Raw genomic sequence first — 21044 nt, forward strand, 5'->3', positions numbered from 1 at the left:
GCTAACTGGTGTGGAGCCTTTGAAGAGCTTCTCTGGGGTGATTCTGACTCCTGAGATGGGAAATCTTGTCTACGGGTGACAGACTGCATGAATTATAATAAAAACAGCAGAATATTGAATAAGAGTATTTTAATTGCGCAGCACAAGTTTTTAAACTGAGAGTACAGGGAAGTACAGTACATCATTCCTTTCTTTCTTCACTCAGTAATGGGCTACCTTTTTCTTGTCTGTACACATTTAACATAAATAACAACGCTTTCTTGTAAGGCGTTCAGCTAACCCAGAGGCAGCATAAAGACCTCATAAACATTTCAGTTTCTATCAGTGAAGAAACTCTAGTAATAACTGCAAGACCACCAGCATATGGAGCAGATGGTAATGATCTCCAGAGCCACTTATGTTTGCAGCAAAACAAAACAAAAAACACAAAGAACTCTGTTATAATTTCTACTGAATTATTAAAACACAAAGAGAAAACACTGGTGTTGAGTGTGAGAAATCTTGACAGATGTCAGTCTATGCCCCGTGGACCAGTAACTGATAGTCAAAATTTGGTCAACCGTTCATCATTTAACACGTCACAGAAAACAAATGTTACACTCAAATTATTAACTCAAGAACATTTAATAAAGGGACTATTTACAGATTTGTGTTCACAATTAAGAAAACCAACCAGGGACGGTGAAGCCCCCAGAAGCAGTTAACACCCTTACATCTGATGAGCAGGGAGCTGCAGCCATCTGGGTGTCTGTAGGCCAGCAGGAGGGAGGGAGGGCTGACACATACCTCCCTGTGTGAACCTGAGCAGAAACCCTAGGAAGCAGTCGTGCACTCCCTCTGGGCATGCAGAGCAGAAAAAGGAGAATGGGTGTGGAGACGTGCACAGATCCATAACACAGACAGCTTCCATCGTGCAGTTGCTACAAACACAAGTCATCCCGAGCCCCTGTCTCAGACGACACAGTCTGTTCAACTGTTTTTAAAGATTCACACTTAAGTGCTATCGTAGTCGTACACTTTACTTCTAAATAGATCATAACCCCAAGTATGTTGTCATTACTTCGGTTTTAAGCAGTCCATTACCTTTTTGAAAGATTTTAAAATGAGAAAAAAAATCTTTCATATTCACCCACACATTCACCATTTCCAGAGTGTTCTTTTCTTGCTGCCCCCAAACTTCCTTCAATGTTTCCTTAAGGCAGGAACTCTCTCTGATTTTGCTTCTTTGAAGTCTTTTTTGCTTTCACTTTTGAAAGATGTTTTTGACAGGCAACCGAACTCCAGGTTGCAGGGGTTTCTTTTTTATCTTTCATAATTTAATGATGTCACTCTGCTGTCTTCTAGTTTGCATAGTTCCTGACCAGAAGTATGTTGTTATTCTTTGTTCTGTGAACGTGTTGTGTCTTTTCCTCCAGGCGTTTTACAGTCGTTCTCTTTAACACTGGTTTTCACCAATTTGACGATGATGTCCATTGGTATCTTTATGTTTCTTACGTGTTGGGTTCTTTGAGCTTATTGAATATGTGGCGTTATACTTTTCATCACATGTGGATATTTTTCAGCCATCGTTATCCAAATCCTTTTTCTCCCTCCTCTCTTTCTGGACCTCCCATTCCATGTATGTTACGCCACAGTAACTAATTCCCTGTTCTCCTTTCCCCCCAGTCTTTTCCTCTCTGTGTGTATCATTCATCTGGATAATTTTTATACTTACTGTTCAAATTCATTGATTGTTTTCCTTCTTCTATGTCTAATATGTTCTTAATTCCATCCAGTTTTTTGTTTTTAATTTACAGATGTTGTTTTCATCCTGAGAAGTTCCATTTGAGCTTTTAAAAATATATCTTCCACTTTATGTTTCGTCAAATTCATGTTTTCCTCTACTTTATACTTACAATAGCTATTTGAACATCCTTGTCTACTAATTCCAATCACTTCAGTCTTTTCTCTTTCTACTGCCTGATTTTCCTCCTGGTTACAAGTCATATGTTCCTGCCCCTTGGCATGCCAGGTTAAGTGTTTGGACGCCAGTCACTGTGGATCCAGAGTAGCTTTTAATCTAGGGTTAGTTACCCTCCCCACCAAGACAATACTGTTCTGGGAACTCTCTTGATGCCCACGTGCTTTCGTGTGGCTGGTGGGAACGTGAACCATCCCCGCCTGCGCTGAGCTCCAGGGCTTGCCCAGCTCACTGCTCCCCAGTGCCGCTCTCATGGTCTCAGCTTCCTTCCACACACGTGTGAATCAGCACTAAAGCCCACAGACTCAAGGGGGGACTCACTGCGGATTTCTGCAGGCCCTCCCTGGGAAGCTTCTTCCAGAAGCTTTTCCCTGCAAATTCTAGCCACCAGGGCTCCCCAGACGCCAACTCGGCAACTCTCTTCAGTCCAGCAGGACCACATTCATTCCCCTCCCTGACCTGCAGCCTGGACGCTGCCCCCAGGGTCTAGGCTGGGCAGTCGTGGGGCTCTCCTCACCTTGTCCACCTCCCGCCAGGGATCACAAACCTGTGTTTGACATATGTCTAAAAACCACTATTTCATAAATGGTACGGTTTCTAGCTGCTTAAGGCAGGAGAGTTTATCTGGTTCTTCCTATAGCACCATAGCAGAAAGCAGAAGTCTTCACACATAAAACACAGCTACCACTTTAAAATGCCTATTTTCTCATAATAATTTATATACAATGAACATATCTTCCTTTTAGAATTATTTTAATAGGATCATGTTTATCAAATTCTTCAAATTATTAGGACTACTCCTCTGCATGAGATCTCTAATATATATAATACTCAGTATTTCCTTTGTGCATGTATACTCTAGTGTACTCTGAGTTACCCTTTCCCGGTGAAATCTTTCACTTACTTGTTATGACAATTGAGTTTTTCTCCTGTTTAGGTCTTCTAAATATTTAATAGGCTGTCACTTTTGACTGAAAGGTCTGTACTTATCACAATACTGAGAAGACTTCCACATTGAGGAGCCATCAATATTGTTGTAATAAGTCTTGTTTTCTGGGAGAAGGTTTTCCTATATTGCCTACTTAAAAAAAAGTTCTTTCTGAATTCTGTATGGTGAGACAGCCACTGCAGTGACAGGGTTTCTCTCCTGTACGTGTCCTCAGAGTGTGAGGGGTCTGACACCTGATGGCAGACTCCCCATACTCACCGCACTCGCCCCGTGTCTACAGCATATGACTTCTCTGATGTATCAGGAGCTGTGCCTTCCTGTGGAAGGCTGTCCCACATTCACTGCATCTATAGCATTTATCTCCTGTATGAATCCTCTGATGCCTCATAAGGTGCGACTTTCTAGTGAAAGATTTCCCACATTCCCCACATTTATAGGGTCTCTCTCCTGTATGAATCCTCTGATGTATAATGAGCTGCGCCTTCTCAAAGAAAGCTTTTGTACAATCACTGCATCCATAGGTCTTCTCTCCTGTATGATTTCTCTGATGCTTAATGAGCTGTACTTTCTGAACAAATGCCTTCCCACACTCACTGCATTCATAGGGTTTCTCCCCTGTATGAATTCTCTGATGCCTAAGAAGCTGTGGCTTCCAGGCAAAAGCTTTCCTACACTCACTACATTCGAAGGGTTTCTCTCCAGTGTGGGTTCTCTGATGGTGAATGAGGCTTGACTTCTCACTGAAGGCTTTCCCACACTCGCTGCACTCATAGGGTTTCTCCCCTGTGTGTGTCCTCTGATGAGATACCAGGCTGGACTTTTGGGTGAAGGCTTTCCCACAGGCACCACATTCGTAAGGTTTCTCTCCGGTGTGAGTTCTCTGATGTGTCAGGAGCTGTGACTTCCCAAAGAAGGTTTTTCCACATTCAACACATCCATAGGGTTTTTCTCCTAAATGAGCTTTCTGATGTCTAATTAGTTCTGACTTCTTAAAGAAGGCTTCTTCACAGTTCCTGCACTGATAGTTCTTCTCTCCTGTGTGAGTCATTTGATGTTTGACAAGTTGCGGTTTTCTGATGAAGGCTTCACCACATTCACTGCATTCATAGGGCCTCTCTCCTGTGTGGATCCTCTGATGCCTAATGAGGAGTGAGTTCCTGCTGAAGGCTTTTTTACACTCACTACATGCATATGGTTTCTTCCCTGTATGAACCCTCTGATGAGTAATAAGCTGTGACTTCCAAAAGAAGGCTTTTCCGCAATCATTACATTTGTAGGGCTTCTCCCCTGTGTGTGTCCTCTGATGAGTAATGAGCCTTATTTTCTGGGAGAAGGCCTTCCCACAGTCACTGCAGCCATAGGGCTTCTCTACTGTGTGGGTTCTCTGATGTCTTTGAAGCTGTGACTTCCTGCTAAAGGACTTCCCACAGTCACTGCAGCCATAGGGCTTCTCTCCCGTATGAGTTCTCTGATGTAAAACGAGCAGTGACTTCCTGCTGAAAGCTTTTTGACATTCACCACACCCGTATGGCTTTTCTCCTGAATGAGTCCTTTGATGAATAGTGAGTAATGACTTCTGGGAGAAGGCTTTTCCACAGTCACGGCATCTGTAGGGCTTCTCTCCTGTATGAGTTCTCTGATGTATAATGAGCTGTGACTTTTTGTTAAAAACCTTACCACATTCCATGCATAAACAGACTCCTGTATGTGCTATTTGGTTTGTAATGAGCCCTGGCTCTTTACTGCTGACTTTTCTACATTTACTGCAATCAGAGTATTTTATTCCACCACAGGTTTTGTCAGGCTTGATACAGAATAATAATTTCTTATTAAGCTCATCAAGTTTTTTTCTTTCACAGTTACTTTTTGGAATAAGAAAATCAAAAGGATGTTTCAAACTTTTTTCACCTGTGCCACATTTATGGGATCTCATTCCTAAATGATCAAAGTTAATGCCTGAATGAAACATTTTCCCAAAGACGTCATATTCATGGCCTCTCTCCACACTTTTAAGCTTGTCTTGATTATCCTGGTGCCACATTTTGAGATTATTATATAGCCAGACTTCTTCTAAAAAGGAAAAAATGAACCATACTGTGTAAATTTCCCCAATGATTATGCTTATTGAGTAAGTCTTCTGAAATGGAGCCTAAGATCCCAGTCCATCAAAAAAAAAAAAAAAATTCTCCCAAATACAATGTCTACTTATTAGGCATTGAAAATTTTAATAGAAATGAAAACAGATTTTGAAATTACAAATGTTTATAAACACAACTTTCAAATAAGGAAAGATGAAATATACTCAAGTGATCATGATGAGGTAAAAGAGACAAGCAATTTCTGACCAAATACTGGGGTGGTTAATGCACTCATTCCACAATAACCTACTGATTATCTACTGTGTGCCCAGACGCTGTGAGTAGCAGAAATCAGGGAGGAAGGCAGGTAAGTACCCCCATCAGAGAAGGCTGAGAATCACAGTACACAGAAGAGCAAGATTAGTACACAGTGCTGAACGTCAGACAGGAAGAAACACTGAATATGATGCACAGCAAATGCAGGATATCAACTTCACGTCTGAAAGGTGAGGTACGTTAGTTTGCTGTACTATTGGTACATTAAAAAAACATTCTCATTCAAGATCCTCACCCGAATCACTGATATCAGTAATTTCACCATCATGAGAGTTACTTTTTGGAATTATCTGAGAGTTCTCCAGAGCTCAGCATCAACACTTGTATTTAGGTTTTTGACATTTTAGTTGAATCGATCATCTATATATTGCATCTGTATATGATGGAAATTATTCTAAACCACAAGTATTCTTTGCATAACATTAGGACAGATTTTTTTTTTACCCTGTAAGTACAATTATTTGTGATCTCCACAATATGACCATTTATTGAGTATTTTAAAATGATCTTTTAAAGGTTTGTTTAGTTCACGATATTCTTTACTAGGAATTGTGAGGTAATACTCCCAAGATGAAAGATATGGCAAGATCTCAGATATAAGGCTATCACTCCTTTTCAGCAGGATAATTTTTTGGGGGGGAAAAAAAGCCACATCTAACTCTCAGACATACCAGAATTTCAGAGGAAGAACCAACTAGAGCCCGATACGGAGGAGAACAAAGGATTCAACGTTCCAAGCTTCAGTGAGTGTGGATGATAATGCTATTCATGGGTATTTTAAAGACTAGAGAGAGAAGTTAGGGGGTTAAAAGCAAAGTCGTCTGTAGACACAGAAGTGTGAGATCCACCTGAATAGTTTACAAAAAATTGTTTTAGGAAATGTTAAAGAAAAATTACAAGTTTTAATTCAAATCAAATCAGGAAATAAGATTAAGATATATATCCAAATTAATAAGTTAAATGATATAAAACAATATTGAAGTTAAACTGTACCAAAAAATCTTTAAGAAATTTAAAAAAAGTCTTGTCACTTTGGCAAACACCTGGACTGGGTTTCTCTGGTGCCACCTCAGGTGCGGGTACACGTGTGTTTCCCCGTCTCTGTTTCCATTACACTCCGGTCCTTTCTGCCTTCATTTCACCCTATTTTCAATTGATATTCCCACTTCTAGGCTTGCTCCCTCCCAACTCTAGTCTCCACACAGCAACACGTAATATTTAGAAAATGTACTCAGGCCTTTTAACCCTTTGCTTAGAAACCTTTGATAAACCCAGACGTTTATCACGGCTTCCGCACCCCTGCGTGCCGGCTCCTTCCAGCCCCCCACTCCCTCTCACAACACTGGGCTCCTCCCCGTCCCACTGACCCCAAAGGCCTTTTCCTGCTGTAGGCCCTTTGCATGTGCTCTCCCTGCCCAGCTTCCAGCATGCCTGGCTCACATAATTTTAAGGGCACACTAACAAACACCCTGTTTATTCCCTTCACAGCATTTATCAAATAGGTAATCACCTTGTTTCTGTCTCTCGTACTAGAATGTAAACCCTGAGGGCAGGGAACAGGTTTGTGTTTTTCACTGAGGTACCCCCACTACATAGCGCATAACTAGCCCTCAATACATGTAGGATAAATACTCTTCACTTGTCATTAAACGTCTAAAGCAATTCCTTTCTATATAGTTAATCTTGACAATTAACTTTGCATTTTGACACAAATGCTTCATGTTCAAACACTGAATTAATTTTATATTTTCTTCTAAACTAAAATTCTCTGGTCCTGCAAGGTTATTTCATGACTCATATTTTATCTCAACTCCTCTCATTCTACAAAATAGCAGTGGTTCTAAATTAACGGGGGAACATAAAGTCTATCTTGACAGCTTTTCCAAAGTACACATACCCAGTCCTAATAATCCATGTGAATGGTGCCTAGACATCTGTAATTTGAAATATTTCCTAAGGTAAGCTGAAACACTTACTTAGACGAAAACCTTTGTACTAAAGAAATATTTGATAAATAAGAAAGTTCCTGCCTTACCTGGCCTCACCACAACCAATTAATGAAGTATTTAGTAATTACACAGCATAAATTCCATAGAGAACAGAGAAGAGTAAGTTACTCACCATCTTTCTATGTGGGAAAAAACCTTAAGACCTAATTGGTTAAGGAATTACAGATAATGTGTGATCACACCCGGGTTCCTACAATACTGCTCAGTGGGTAGAGATTTCAGAAAAGGCTGGGAGTCAGGGAACACTCCCCGGAGGTGGAAAAAGAGCTTAAAGTGAAGAGGGGGAGGGTGTCTAAATGGGAAAGTGTAGGACAACCAAAGGCCCACATGCAGAGAAACAAACGTGAAAGACACGAGGAAAGAACTACTTTGAGTGGCGTCAACCAGGACCTCTGGGCACAGGAAAAACTGCAGAGATAAGGTGCTGCCACACTGTGAGGGTCTTCAACACAAATGGCGTTAAAGTATCACAGAGCAGGTCTTAAACCCAGCAGACTATTTGAAGGGATAAATGAGAAGCTTTAGAAGCTGAATACCAAAGGCACCAGAAAGAAGCCCTGGACGCTGACCCTGAAGTTCTTATCTGCAGGGAGGCCGGAAGAGTGCTTAGGGCATTAGACTTTTCTCCTGTATCCATGAACTCACCTTCTACTCTATGTGGGTTTGAAATAGAAATCTGACCAATTAGAGAGAGAAAAGAAAAATAATAAAGGGAACTCAAAGGTAATCAGTGTCACCTCAAACAGGAAAAAACTATGAATTCTTAAAGAGGAGGAAGGAAGCCCACCTGTACCGGTGGGACTGGGGAAGCTAGCAGAAGGGGCATATCCAAGAAGGCAGGTCCTAAATGACTGTGCTGCCGGGTATGGAAGACGGGGCACACTTCATCACCAGCTCCACCAAAGGGGACGCATCCTGACGTGGAGACCAGGACGGAGAGCACATGAAAAGTCAGGAAGGACTCGTGTCACTAGTCCTGAGTCAACCCTAAGGACGGAGGAACTTTAAACATGGTTTTACAGATAACATTTCAAAAGTACCAACCTGTCATCAAAACCCGAGACCTAACTTTCACTATCTGCCATATACCTGATTATTTCTCACCTGGAAAGTTCTGACTTAGGATTTCTTCACCTAATATCCATGGTTCTTCTTGCTCCAGTTTGAAAATCGCCTCAGGTTTGATCATTTGATAACCTGTCAATTGGAAACACAGAGAGTCCCAACTGCTTGGGCTGAGGGACCCTTAAATATAAAGAAGATTTCACTACAGAGGCTAAAAAACAAAACAAGCAAATAAAAACCTTTCAATTGGGTGTAGAAATCAAAAAATCTTTTGACATCTGAAACTTAAACCCCAAATCCGTAACATCTTAGAGGTCCCGCAGTTGCTGGGTGCGCCCTGTGCCACACAAGAATGCTCTTACCCAAGAAAACTAGATTGCTATAGTTCTCCAACATCACATCCCTGTGCAGGGTCTTCTGAGTAGGACTGAGCAGCTGCCACTCCTCCAACGTGAAGTCCACAGCCACATCCTCAAATGATATCTAAAAAAGCATAATCCCTGTTAAATCGGAAGTCATTCTCTTTGTTGAATACAGGCTTTCTTCTCTACAGTGACAGGCGGCCTCCGAGTTGGCCCCATGATCTCCAACTCCTGGGATTCATGCTTTCGTTTAATCCCCACCATCCTGACTGTGGGCTGGACTTACTGACTCACTTCCACCGAATGGAACAGGGTAGAAGTGATGGATCAGGTGTAAGAGAATGTGACTTCCACGTTGGGAACCCTCTCCTGCTCTCCCTGGGCCACATGGCGAGGCAGCCCTGTGCACAAGCCCACGTGGCAAAGACCCAAGGCCTGCCAACACCCACGTGAGTGAGCCTGGAGGGGGTCACCTCCCTACCACCCGTGAGATGACCACAGCCCTTCTCAACATCCTGATGACAGGGTCGCGTGAGACCCTCCACCAGAATCAAATGGGTGAGCAGCTGTCAGACTCCTAACTCACAGAAACTGAGATACATGTTTGTGTTTTCAGCCACTGAGGTTTGGGGTAATTTGTTACATAACAATGGATAAGTAATATAATATCCTAGTCGTGCATTATACTTTGAGAGGAAAACAAAAATGTTATTAAAATATTCATCATTATGAATTCATTCACCTATCCACCCATCTACCCATAGAATAAGAAGTTGGAATAGGCTGTCTCTAAATAAGCAGTGTTTCTCAAAGAAGGCGCCACTGGTATCTGGGCAAAGGACAGGACGCCATAGAGACCAATACCGTCCCCAGCTGGGCCCACGTACGTGTGCTGCCGTGTCATCAGAGGGTGCCGAAACAGCGTGGAAAGCTGTCCTGCCTTCCAGACGCTGGACACGGCCCAAAACACTGCCCAGGGACAGGCTCCCATGCCAGCGGGCCAGGATGCTCTCAACACGTGGATCTCACTGGTCCTCTGGTTCCAACCAGAGGGTTTCACTGGATCCTGACACTTTCTTGGGGTCTGGTCTGGCCATCCTCATGGGCTCCCCAGGCACGGGTCACACTCTCCAGGCCCTACCTGACCACATTTATTTCCTGTTCGAATTCACTGCATCTGATAATAGCCCCATAGTTGCAGAGGGGCTGAGTGAGCGTTTTAATGGACAGTTTTAGGACAGGCTTAAGGGGCTGACAGGAGGGCTCACGGTGACCCCAGCCTGGAGCACAGAGCTCAGAAGGGAGTGGCCCTTCTCACTGTGCCGGGGCTCGGCCAGGCTGTACCCAGTCACAGCCCTCCTCTCACAGTCACTGACCCCTCATGCTCTGCGGGAGACCCCGCAGGAGCCTCCACCCCTACGACCCCGTCCTGAAGACTCAGTGAGTGCCAGATCCTGTACAACCACTTCCAAATCTTTTAAAAACTCAGGAGTTTCTGCTAACCAATTCTTAAACACGCTCTATCTCTCCGGTTAAATTATGTAAAAATATCTGTCCCTCTGTATAGGGACAAAGTGTCTTTCCAGACAAAGGGTCTGGATGAAAACAGAGATGATTTCTTTTAAAGTTTTGATTACTAAATGGGACACACTGATGATGACCAGAGAGAAAAGAAAATAAAGCCCAGCACCAGGGGAGGCACAGGGGAGGGAGAAAGATATTAACGACATTTGTGTTTTAGACCTGCTCCTGAAAGCTTTCCTTCCTCCTGGAAAAAAAACAAGAAACAAAAGAAAAGGACTCCCTGTGCTTCTCTCCACGCCCATGACCGCTCTGGGTGTAGACTGACGCCTTCCTGCTCGACGGGGCTGCCGGCCAGCGGCACAGGGCGCCTCGGCCCCCGTGCTTCCCACGCAACAGCGCCGATGCTGTCTGCACCCCGTGAGGTGGCAGGGCCTGGACAAACAAAATGGCCTGGAACTCAGCGCCCCAGGCAGCCCCTCGAAAACCAAGGACTGAAGTAAATTATTCAGACTGGGCAAAGGAAAGCCACGCTGGGGCCCTGTTAGCCTAACTGCCTGATGAAAGCATGTGCTGCTTGGAGGCTCTGGGATTGTGCTCCTGGTGTGCACACCCAGCTGTGTGACCCTGCTGTCTCAGCCCTGGCAGGCGTTCAGGCCAGCCTCCGCCTGCTGCCAGAGCTGTGCTATGCGAACCACTGCCTTGTGCCAGGTCACAAAGGTTCACAAGGCCACTTGAGAAGCCTCCTGATGGGCTGACACATGCTTTCCTAATTGGGAAATGGCTGAGACCACATGCAGGCTGGGAGGCTGCCCCGGATGAACTCCCTGGTTCCTGTCTCGGCCCCTCTAGGTCCGACCTGCTCAGGTCCATGATGGGGTTGCCTGTTTCTCACTCAGGTCCTGAAAAATCAAGCAGGTGGGCTGAGGAGTCTGGCTCCTGGTTAAAAACCTACGTGTGAATCCTCAGGTCCAAACACAGGCAGGCCCAGAGGGCTACCCCGCAGGCCTCCTGGGGGACACTGCCCCCACCCCTGCCCCCAGACCTGGGGCGCAGCCTGCGTGCCATGGCCTCTGAGGGGCCGGTGAGGATCTCGTGTGCCCTGCGTCTCTGCCTGAGGCCTTTGTTTTTTTGTTGTTGTTGTTTTTTTAACATCTTTATTGGAGTATAATTGCTTTACAATCTTAGTTTCTGCTTTATAACAAAGTGAATCAGTTATACATATACATATGTTCCCAAATCTCTCCCCTCTTGCATCTCCCTCCCTCCCACCCTCCCTATCCCACCACTCTAGGTGGTCACAAAGCACAGAGCTGATCTCCCTGTGCTATGCGGTTGCTTCCCACTAGCTATCTATTTTACGTTTGGTAGTGTATTATGTCCACGCCACTCTCTCACTTTGTCACATCTTACCCTTCCCCCTCCCCATATCCTCAAGTCCATTCTCTAGTAGGTCTGTGTCTTTATTCCCGTCTTGCCACTAGGTTCTTCATGACTTTTTTTTTTTCCCTTAGATTCCATATAAATGTTAGCATACTGTATTTGTTTTTCTCTTTCTGACTTACTTCACTCTGTATGACAGACTCTTAACTCCATCCACCTCACTACAAATAACTCAATTTCATTTCTTTTTATGGCTGAGTAATATTCCATTGTATATATGTGCTACATTTTCTTTATCCATTCATCCGATGATGGACACTTAGGTTGCTTCTATGTCCTGGCTATTGTAAATAGAGCTGCAATGAACATTGTGGTACAATACTCTTTTTGAATTATGGTTTTCTCAGGGTATATGCCCAGTAGTGGGATTGCTGGGTCGTATGGTAGTTCTATTTTTAGTTTTTTAAGGAACCTCCACACTGTTCTCCATAGTGGCTGTATCAATTTACATTCCCACCAACAGTGCAAGAGGGTTCCCTTTTCTCCACACCCTCTCCAGCATTTATTGTTTCTAGATTTTTTGATGATGGCCATTCTGACCAGTGTGAGATGATATCTCATTGTAGTTTTGATTTGCATTTCTCTAATGATTAATGATGTTGAGCATTCTTTCATGTGTTTGTTGGCAATCTGTATATCTTCTTTGGAGAAATGTCTATTTAGGTCTTCTGCCCATTTTTGGATTGGGTTGTTTGTTTTTTGTTATTGAGCTGCATGAGCTGCTTGCAAATTTTGGAGATTAATCCTTTGTCAGTTGCTTCATTTGTAAATATTTTCTCCCATTCTGAGGGTTGTCTTTTGGTCTTGTTTATGGTTTCCTTTGCTGTGCAAAAGCTTTTAAGTTTCATTAGGTCCCATTTGTTTATTTTTGTTTTTATTTCCACTTCTCTAGGAGCTGGGTCAAAAAGGATCTTGCTGTGATTTATGTCATAGAGTGTTCTGCCTATGTTTTCCTCTAAGAGTTTGATAGTGTCTGGCCTTACATTTAGGTCCTTAATCCATTTTGAGTTTATTTTTGTGTATGGTGTTAGGGAGTGTTCTAATTTCATACTTTTACATGTACCTGTCCAGTTTTCCCAGCACCACTTATTGAAGAGGCTGTCTTTTCTCCACTGTATATGCTTGCCTCCTTTATCAAAGATAAGGTGACCATATGTGCATGGGTTTATCTCTGGGCTTTCTATCCTGTTCCATTGATCTATGTTTCTGTTTTTGTGCCAGTACCATACTTGACTGAGGCCTTTGGCAGAAGCCTTTCTCAGGTGCCTCTAAAGACCCCCTTGTGGGAGGGGGGACCTGAAGACACTGTCTGCACTCTGACCCGGTACCCTGTACTTTCCACTCCCTCCTCCTCTTCCCCTCCTCCTGGCCCCCAAGTCCATAAATCTGCCAGAGCCTTTTGTTCGGGGCTCCCTGGGCAGCAAACACCTGTGTTGACACACCTGACACGTGGCCAGGGCGCTGTTCACTCCTCAGGAAAAGGTAATGGGGAGTTGGAGCCTTTTGCAGCATCCAGCTCTTGCTCGTGCCATCGCTCTCGGCTACTGTCACCCTGGCTGCTGCTGTCACCAGCTACTCTGACACCTGGCTGCTCGGCCCTCTCAGCTCTGCTGAGCTCCTGGCACAGAACACAGCAGCAAAGGGGAAAAGCTACAGTGCTGTGCGCTGCTTTAAACAACAGGATTTTTAAAAGAAAGAAAGGAACAGAGGGAAGAAAAGAGGGAGGAGGTCAGCTAGGTGGATGGGAATTGTTTTGAAAGGTGAAGGGAGGGATTCCCCTGGTGGCGCAGTGGCTAAGAATCCGCCTGCCAATGCAGGGGACACGGGTTTGAGCCCTGGTCTGGGAAGATCCTACACACCGCGGAGCAGCTAAGCCCGTGCACCACAACTACTGAGCCTGTGCTCTAGAGCCCGCGAGTCGCACCTACTGAGCCCATGTGCCACAACTATTGAAGCCCTCGTGCCTAGAGCCCGTGCTCCGCAACAAGAGAAGCCACCGCAATGAGAAACCCGTGCACCGCAACGAAGAGTAGCCCCCGCTCACTGCAACTAGAGAAAGCCTGCGTGCAGCAACGAACACCCAATGCAGCCAAAAAATTAATTAATTAATTTTAAAAAAAAAAGAAGAAAGGTGAAGGGACACCACAGTCGTTTCTTGAGTCAGTAAAGTCGGGGCGGGCTTCCCTGGTGGTGCAGTGGTTGAGAATCTGCCTGCCAATGCAAGGGACACGGGTTTGAGCCCTGGTCTGGGAGGATCCCACATGCCGCGGAGCAACTGGGCCCGTGAGCCACAATTACTGAGCCTGCGCGTCTGGAGCCTGTGCTCCGCAACAAGAGAGGCCGCGATAGTGAGAGGTCTGCGCACCGCGATGAAGAGTGGCCCCCGCTTGCCACAACTAGAGAAAGCCCTCGCACAGAAACAAAGACCCAACACAGCCATAAATAAATAAATACATTTAAAAAAAATAAAAAATAAAAAATAAAGTCGGGGCGGTAGGGGGAGGGATGAATTAGGAGGTTGGGACTAGCAGATGCAAACTATTATATCTAGAATGGATAAACAACAAGGCTCTACTGTAGAGCACAGGGAACTATATCTAATCTCCTGGGATAAACCGTAATGGAAAAGAATATGAAAAACTACGTATATATATTTACATATATAACTGAACCACTTTGCTGTACGGCAGAAACTAACACAACATTGTAAATCAACTATACATCAAAAAAAAAAAAAAAAGGGGGTCAGGAAAAGGAACTGAAGGCAGATACCCTCCCGTGCAGCTTTTGCCAGCAGAAGCAAAAACAGTTCTACCTAAAATGTATCGAAATTCCAACTGAGAGAATATATATGGGGCCATTTGAAGGTTTTGTAACAACCAGTTGTGCCAGATGATTCAGGTTTCTTCCCTAAACCCAGAGCTCAGGTGGGACGTGGACCCAGGCCTGCTGCCCGTTGCTGTGCTCCTTACACCCGCGCCCACCGAGGACCTGCGAGGAACAGCCTCAGAAATATGTTCATCCGTTACAGGATGTCATCTGCCACATCATCTACATCAACAGCTAGCAAAACGCATTCTTTACAGGTAACCATCAGGAGATGTTTGCTTCCACTGAGCAAATGGTCTGCTTTTTGACAGAGGAAACCACGCAACTCTTCCTGTTTCTCTTTCTGTGGCGGCTTCTGGGAACATCTGAGGAAGCTTGCGGCTCAACTCCAACAGTGCAGGGCCTTAATTCTCTTACGTCTATGCCCCAACTTCAAGACTTTTGTATGATTCTATGATCCACCTTGTACTTCTTTTGACATCTTCCTTCCCAAGGTTATATTTTCTCCGGTTATAATTTAAATGTATTTAGACCTTTCCTGTTAGTTGTAGAGATGCCTGTGAGCCTCATCACACCCACAGATAAAACTGCTAGAGGACAAATAACTCACCTGTGACTTGATCATTCTCCCCCGTTCCTGGGAAATCTGCTCTGCTCTGTCCTGATGCTCTGGAAAAAGGCCTCTGGTCAAAGGTCTGTGGACTGGGAATGCACCCCAAGTCCTGAGGCCTCTTCTTTCTTATTTCACATGAGTTTTCGTGCTCCTGAGAGCCATGGCCTGGAGGTGCAGTGGGAATTTTGTTTTAGATGATGTAATTCATTTGGGGACCTCAATCTTGGTTCTCTATAGCTGGGAACTCAGACAGGCTATTTGCTAGCACTAAGAAACAGGACAGAAAGTGAGCTACTGGCATGTGTCAGCCGAGCCGACCGCAGCCAGGCCAGGCCTGCACCACACACTGGGCTCTGCAGCCTGGCTCCCACCTGGGAATGCCCAACGGGAGCCACCTGCGTTGCTGGTTCAACCAAAGGCCCCAGGGGAGCCCCACCACCTCAAAGCACTCTGCAGAGACGGCAACAAAGTCTGGAAATACAGTCTTGGCTCACTCACCCTGCAGCACCTTTTCCTGGGGGCACTTAGATGAAACCACTGGCACAGGTACTACAGAATAAAACGCCACTCACTTCTAGGCAGGACAGGGAATGGGAAATGGCCTGGGGTGCTGGCTCTCTACTCCAAAATCAGCCCTGGAGCAAAAGGAAAGCACAGATCAGAGGAACTAAAAGAAATGGCCAGAAGAAGAGGAGAGACCCCGGGGGAGCCGGAGGCCGCGGTGAAGCTGACGCTCAGGTGTGGGCTTCCGGCTGAGCCGGCCCTGCTACAGCCCAGAGCAGACGCAGCGAGAAGAGAGGCCTAAGAAAATCTTTTCCGTTCTTTCTTTCTCAGCTCACATTGGCGCAAATACTGCCTTCCCTTCCCTCGGAAATCAGCAGAACAGCCTAGGCCACCGTAGAAGGCAGATCAAAATCCCTGCTGAGTTTAGGAATCACAGAAACGGCAAGGGCCCAGCTGCCTTCAGGCACTTACTTGTCTCCCACCGCCCCATGGACCGCAAGGAAACTGCTCCACACCTGCTTCTTCCTAAGGGTCTCTGCTCCCTGATCGGAAGAGCTGCTCAGACAAGTGGTGGGTACGGGGCTATCCAGTGGCTCTAAGGTCCACACTGCTGGCCCTGGGGCGCCTTCCCTCCCCTTTGCTTCAAAGGCCTGGCCTCAGCCCTTCCCTAATGCAATTATCAGAGCAGGAGAGCAGATAACACCTCTAGGGGGATACAGCTCAGAGCCTGTGAGGGCAAATACAAATTAAAAAGAAAAAGACTCCCCAGAACCTTATTCAAAGAGTATTTACTGTAGAAAATCTGTAATTACGAAATCTTTCTCTGCCCCTTTGGGATGTATGTAAATCTTTTCTAAAACTAAGTTTAACAACTCAAGAATGCCTTTCTTAAGGACCTGGGAGCCGTCTCTGAATCATCCAGGAAGGGACACCCCTCTCTCTGGGTCTCTGGGAGGACAGAAGCCTAACCAGCCTGACTTTGGCACCCGGCTCCAAATTGTAAAGTTACCCCCCATCATAAAGGTAGGACAAGTGTATTTTTCCTTTGGATGAAGGCAAGTAGCTAACACAGTAGCCACCCCAACTACCGGGCAAGTTTAGGATGGACTACATGTGACAAATGATCACTTACCTTGAGACCGTGTGTATAACGGGTTGTACCTGCCCGGCTACAGAAAAGGGCATGATCTCTTCCTGTCTCTTGCAATGTCTTTAGCAGACTGCCTGAGGTGGGCATCAAATTCTGGTTCAATTTTTATTCAATAATAAAACCATTCTAAGGGACTTCCCTGGTGGTCCAGTGGTTAAGACTCCATGCTTTCACTGCAGGGGGCACAGGTTCGATCCCTGGTCAGGGAACTAAGAACCTGCATGCCACGCGTGCAGCCAAAAAAAATTTTTTTTAATTAAAAAAAAAAATTTAAAAACAACAACCACCTATTCTTTCTCTTCTACTTTTGCGGAGAAGTCTTCTGGATTGGCAGAGACTGGTTGAAATTATTTCCCCAACGAGCCAAATAACCAAATAAACGAGTACAACCACTACTTTAAAAACTTTTTAAAAGATCACAAACTGTATTACAGAGATCATCTGAGGCAGAATCATCGGAACAGATGGACCAAGAGTTAAGATCAGCACGATCACAAAAAACACGACGTCTTCATGCACACAAATACTTACACTTTCAATTTCTCCACCGCTCATGAACCAGGTCACTTACACCAGCCGGATATCGGATCAGGGCCAAGGACTCCACGGGCTCACAGCTGGGTCACACAGGGATGTGGCTTCCTTCGTGAGGGTACACCTGAAAGGAAATATCCAAAAATTCAGTTGCCGGCAAGCCTGGGGGCACGAGGGACAAACTCCACCTCCCACCCGAGATCTGTCTAGCGCTGCGGTCCACACCTGCGGCCCCTCGTGCTCCCGGCTTGGTCCCACAGGCTGACAGGCTGAGAGGAAGACCGACATGGGGGATGGTCAGCGGGCACCTTTCCGCAAAGTAAGCTGAGCAAGGAGAGAACATAATAGCTACAGGAGATCTAGAGCAGGAGCCCCTTGTTCTAACAAAGAATGGGGGGAGAGGAGGGCGGTATCCTCAGGGTCCCAGCGGAACAGAGATGGGTGGACTCGTCCTCCACAAACGAGGGAAGAAAGTTATGCCTTGGTGTGCAGACTGCCAGGTTTTGCCCCCCGGCAGCTAACAAGAGTGGAGAGAACACTGGCCCCTTCGAGGCCCCTCCTGCCCGCCCCTAGAGCTGGGCTGAGGGCTGAATCAGACCACCCGCTCGGGAGCCCCACACCCTCGGTCAGCAAGGGAAAGAGGAAAGGAAACCCAGGAATGCTGCTCAACGCCAGCCAGACCACGGACCAGCTCCCGGCACCGTCTCTCGAGGGCCTTAAACGTTTCCCTCTTCGTCCTTTAGCGAATCGAGGGAGGACACAGGCCAGGGAGGGAGGGCAGGTCCCAATGTCACCCAGGTGCTGAGGATCCTGTGGAGAGTCAAGAACCAGCCCATCTAGACAGACAGACTGGATTTTGAAATTTGACCTGAAACAGTGGCAGAGGGCAGAGCGAGGGCGTCCAGGGCAGGAAGAACTCTACAAGTGGGAACGGAGAAGGATGACATGGGTTCTGCCCACGGATGGGGGGCAGCAGACACAAAAGTCAGATTCCCTGAGTGAAACCGGACTCTCCTGAGACCAGAGTGAAGAGTGTGGTGCATGAGAACAGGTCTCTCACGAAAAACGTCCTGGGACAGCAGAGAGCAACACCCAAAGGAGAAGCGCCTCTTCCCGAGATGCGCAGGGAGCTCCCTGGGGCTCCTGGGCACGGGCAGGTCCCGATGGTCTAGAAGGCCCAGTGAAAAGAGAGCCCAGAGTCACTGCTTTCCAAACCTGAGGCCCCCTGAGACACAGGCCCACCTGCCCTGGAAGCTTCTATCTCATCTGCACCCCTTTTGGGTTGATGCACAGGAGACCTTCTGTAGCTTCTCCTCTGGAAAAGGGGACGTGCCAACTGTACTAACACCCCGAACAGTCACCCTGGTTCCTCCCCCAGGACCCCAACATACTCCTGCACTGTGCTCTCACATCCACGTCAGATCCCACTCACACACTAATGCAGACCTAGACACACACTCACAGTCTCATTTACGGGCCAGGAAAGCAGCAATTTGCTGAAGGCCTCTTACTACCAGGCCCTGTTCCAGGCACATGGGAGAGACCGCTAAACAGGACAGACAGTCCCTGCCCTCTAGGATGGGAAACAGACACACAAGTAAGTAAAATAAATTCAGACTGTGAAAGTGATCAGAAGAAACTTCAGATGTGCCAGAGTGGGTGGGTGGAGGGCATTCCTTGCAGATGACTTTTAGCCGAGCCCTGAGGAGGAGGGGCCCGCCCTGGAAGGCTGCAGGCCAGCCACGCCAGGCAAGGAGCATCCGACACAAAGGGCTGGAGCAAGGGGGAGGACTCCTAGCCAGTGGGGTCTCTGAGCACTTTTAAACAAGGAAATATTCAAGTAAAAGGAGCCATCACTGACCAACACAGCCACATACACGCTGGGTGAGAGGGGGCCAAAGAACAAAGGACAACACGGTTACTGAACAGAAGTCACGATGTGAGTCTCGCCTGAGCCAACGCAGGACTCACCCAAACCCCAAAACACCACCCTTACAGGCCCCGCAATCACCAACACCCAAAGCCCCTCAAATTCGGTTCCAAAGACCGCCTCAATCACACTGACTGACCCCCTGAGAACCCCCAGCCCCCAGATCACTGGACACACGAGTCTCCAGGCCACACAACCATTGACTCCATAAACCCCATGTGCCCAACGCCCCCCAGGGGGTCTGGGCCGTCAATTACACACACTGTGAGTCCCCATCGGCTCCTCTAGCAAGGCCCTAAGAGGCACAGGATCTCTGCAGAGTGTGGAGAAGCTGGATCAAAGGGCAGGGGACCAGACAGCAGACGAGAGGACATCTCACCGGAGCTCGGCCAGTTCTGGGCGCGGTGGCGGGCTGCACGCTGCTCAAGCTTACGGCCCAGAGTTCAGGGAACTGAGGGAAGGAGAGAAGCTGAACCAAAGTTTGGTTTCTAAGCGTTCTGATCAGTGAGAACAAACAGTTCAGCTAATCATTGATGAGGCAAAAGGTGAGAGGGGCTGTGTCATATTTACCTATGGCCTTGTCACAGGTAAACAAGGGCATCATGTGGGAAGGGGGTTCTTTGCAGCCAGCTGTTTCCCAGAACCCGAGAGGGGGGGGGATCTTCCCAGGAGCACACGGCTCAGGTACAGTCCAACCCTGCAGCAACCAGCGGCCCTTCCTGCCGACGAAATCCTCAGTGCAACCACTCTGGGCCCTCTACATGCCCCCCACGCGCCCACAGAGCCTCGTCGTTCATCCCTTCGCGCCCAGTCGCCAAGCCAAAGGCACGCAAATCGTGGATGGCTAGAGCCTTAACTGTTGCTGCACACAAACCCTAACCCACATCCCCAGCGCACACGCCGGCCCCGCACAGCCCTCCACTCACTCCCGAGGGGAGCCTCCGGGCTCCCTCACCCCCAGGGCCTGCTGCCTCCAGCCCCCGAGGCTAAGGTCCCCCCAGAGGCCCCCACCATCCACTTAATTCCCTCCGCCGGCTTCACAACCACTCACCCCTCCCTGGCCCCGAATTACTGATTTTCACAGACATTCCACTACCTCGCCCGCCAAGGGTCCCCAGCTTCATCAGCCCCACCGTCTCCCCGCACAGCCCCTCCTCTCCCACCACCACGGGAGGCCCTGCCCTGCCCCCCAAATCTCCCTCCTGCTTTCCACATCACTGCCGCCCACACCCGCCCCTCCAGACCCCAGTCCCCCAAGCGTTTCCCCACCGTCGCGCTCCCTCCCGCCTCCCCGCTGCCCGGCCGCCCCGCGGCCCCCGCGGCCCCTCCCCTCTGCCGCCCCACGCCCCTCCCCCACAGCGCCCCCACACCTGGACCGAAATCGGCGCCTGCGCGGCAGGGCCGTCCTCCCGCGCCTTCCCCGCACCCGGCTCCGGAGCCGGTTCGTGCGCACGCCGGCGTGGCCCCGAGCCGGTCCGCGCCGGGGTCACCGCGGCCCCGGTCGGACGCGGAGGCCACCGCCAGCCCGCAGCCCCGCCGTCCCGTCCCCGCCCCCGACACCCTTACCCCTTTGGCCCACGGCGCCGAGGCGGACACGGCCCGGCCGCGGAAGTGTCCGCGCAGAACTACATTTCCCGGAGCCCCGTTCGCTTTAGAACTACATTTCCCAGAGGGCTCCGCGGCGCGCCTCCCTGATGGACAGGGGTGAGGTTTCCTGGTGTCAAGCTCTTTGCGGCTGCCTGGGGCTCCCGGTTCAGACGG

The 21044-nt window shown here is 47.7% G+C and overlaps 1 protein-coding gene across 11 annotated transcripts; it reads right to left on the minus strand.

Moving 5' to 3' along the window:
* Positions 1–438: 438 nt before the first annotated feature.
* ZNF605 (zinc finger protein 605) lies at positions 439–20901 on the minus strand. 11 transcript variants are annotated; one of them, XM_061169157.1, is made up of 9 exons: positions 20850–20870; positions 19854–20002; positions 17579–17677; positions 17351–17477; positions 15664–15800; positions 15163–15221; positions 8760–8880; positions 8437–8529; positions 439–4979 (listed from the first exon to the last, which is right to left on the minus strand). In XM_061169157.1, the coding sequence occupies exons 6-9, from the start codon at positions 15175–15177 to the stop codon at positions 3184–3186; spliced, it is 2025 nt and encodes a 674-aa protein (XP_061025140.1). In that variant the 5' UTR covers positions 15178–15221; positions 15664–15800; positions 17351–17477; positions 17579–17677; positions 19854–20002; positions 20850–20870; the 3' UTR covers positions 439–3183. The 11 variants fall into 11 exon arrangements, with proteins under 11 accessions (XP_061025140.1, XP_061025141.1, XP_061025138.1 ...); XM_061169158.1 differs by lacking the exon at positions 15664–15800 and having other exon boundaries at positions 439–4976; positions 15163–15330; XM_061169155.1 differs by lacking the exon at positions 15664–15800 and having other exon boundaries at positions 15163–15330.
* Between the last annotated feature and the right edge of the window lie 143 nt (positions 20902–21044).

Source organism: Eubalaena glacialis, chromosome 15 (assembly GCF_028564815.1).
Source record: "Eubalaena glacialis isolate mEubGla1 chromosome 15, mEubGla1.1.hap2.+ XY, whole genome shotgun sequence".
NCBI classification, from domain to species: Eukaryota; Metazoa; Chordata; class Mammalia; order Artiodactyla; family Balaenidae; genus Eubalaena; species Eubalaena glacialis.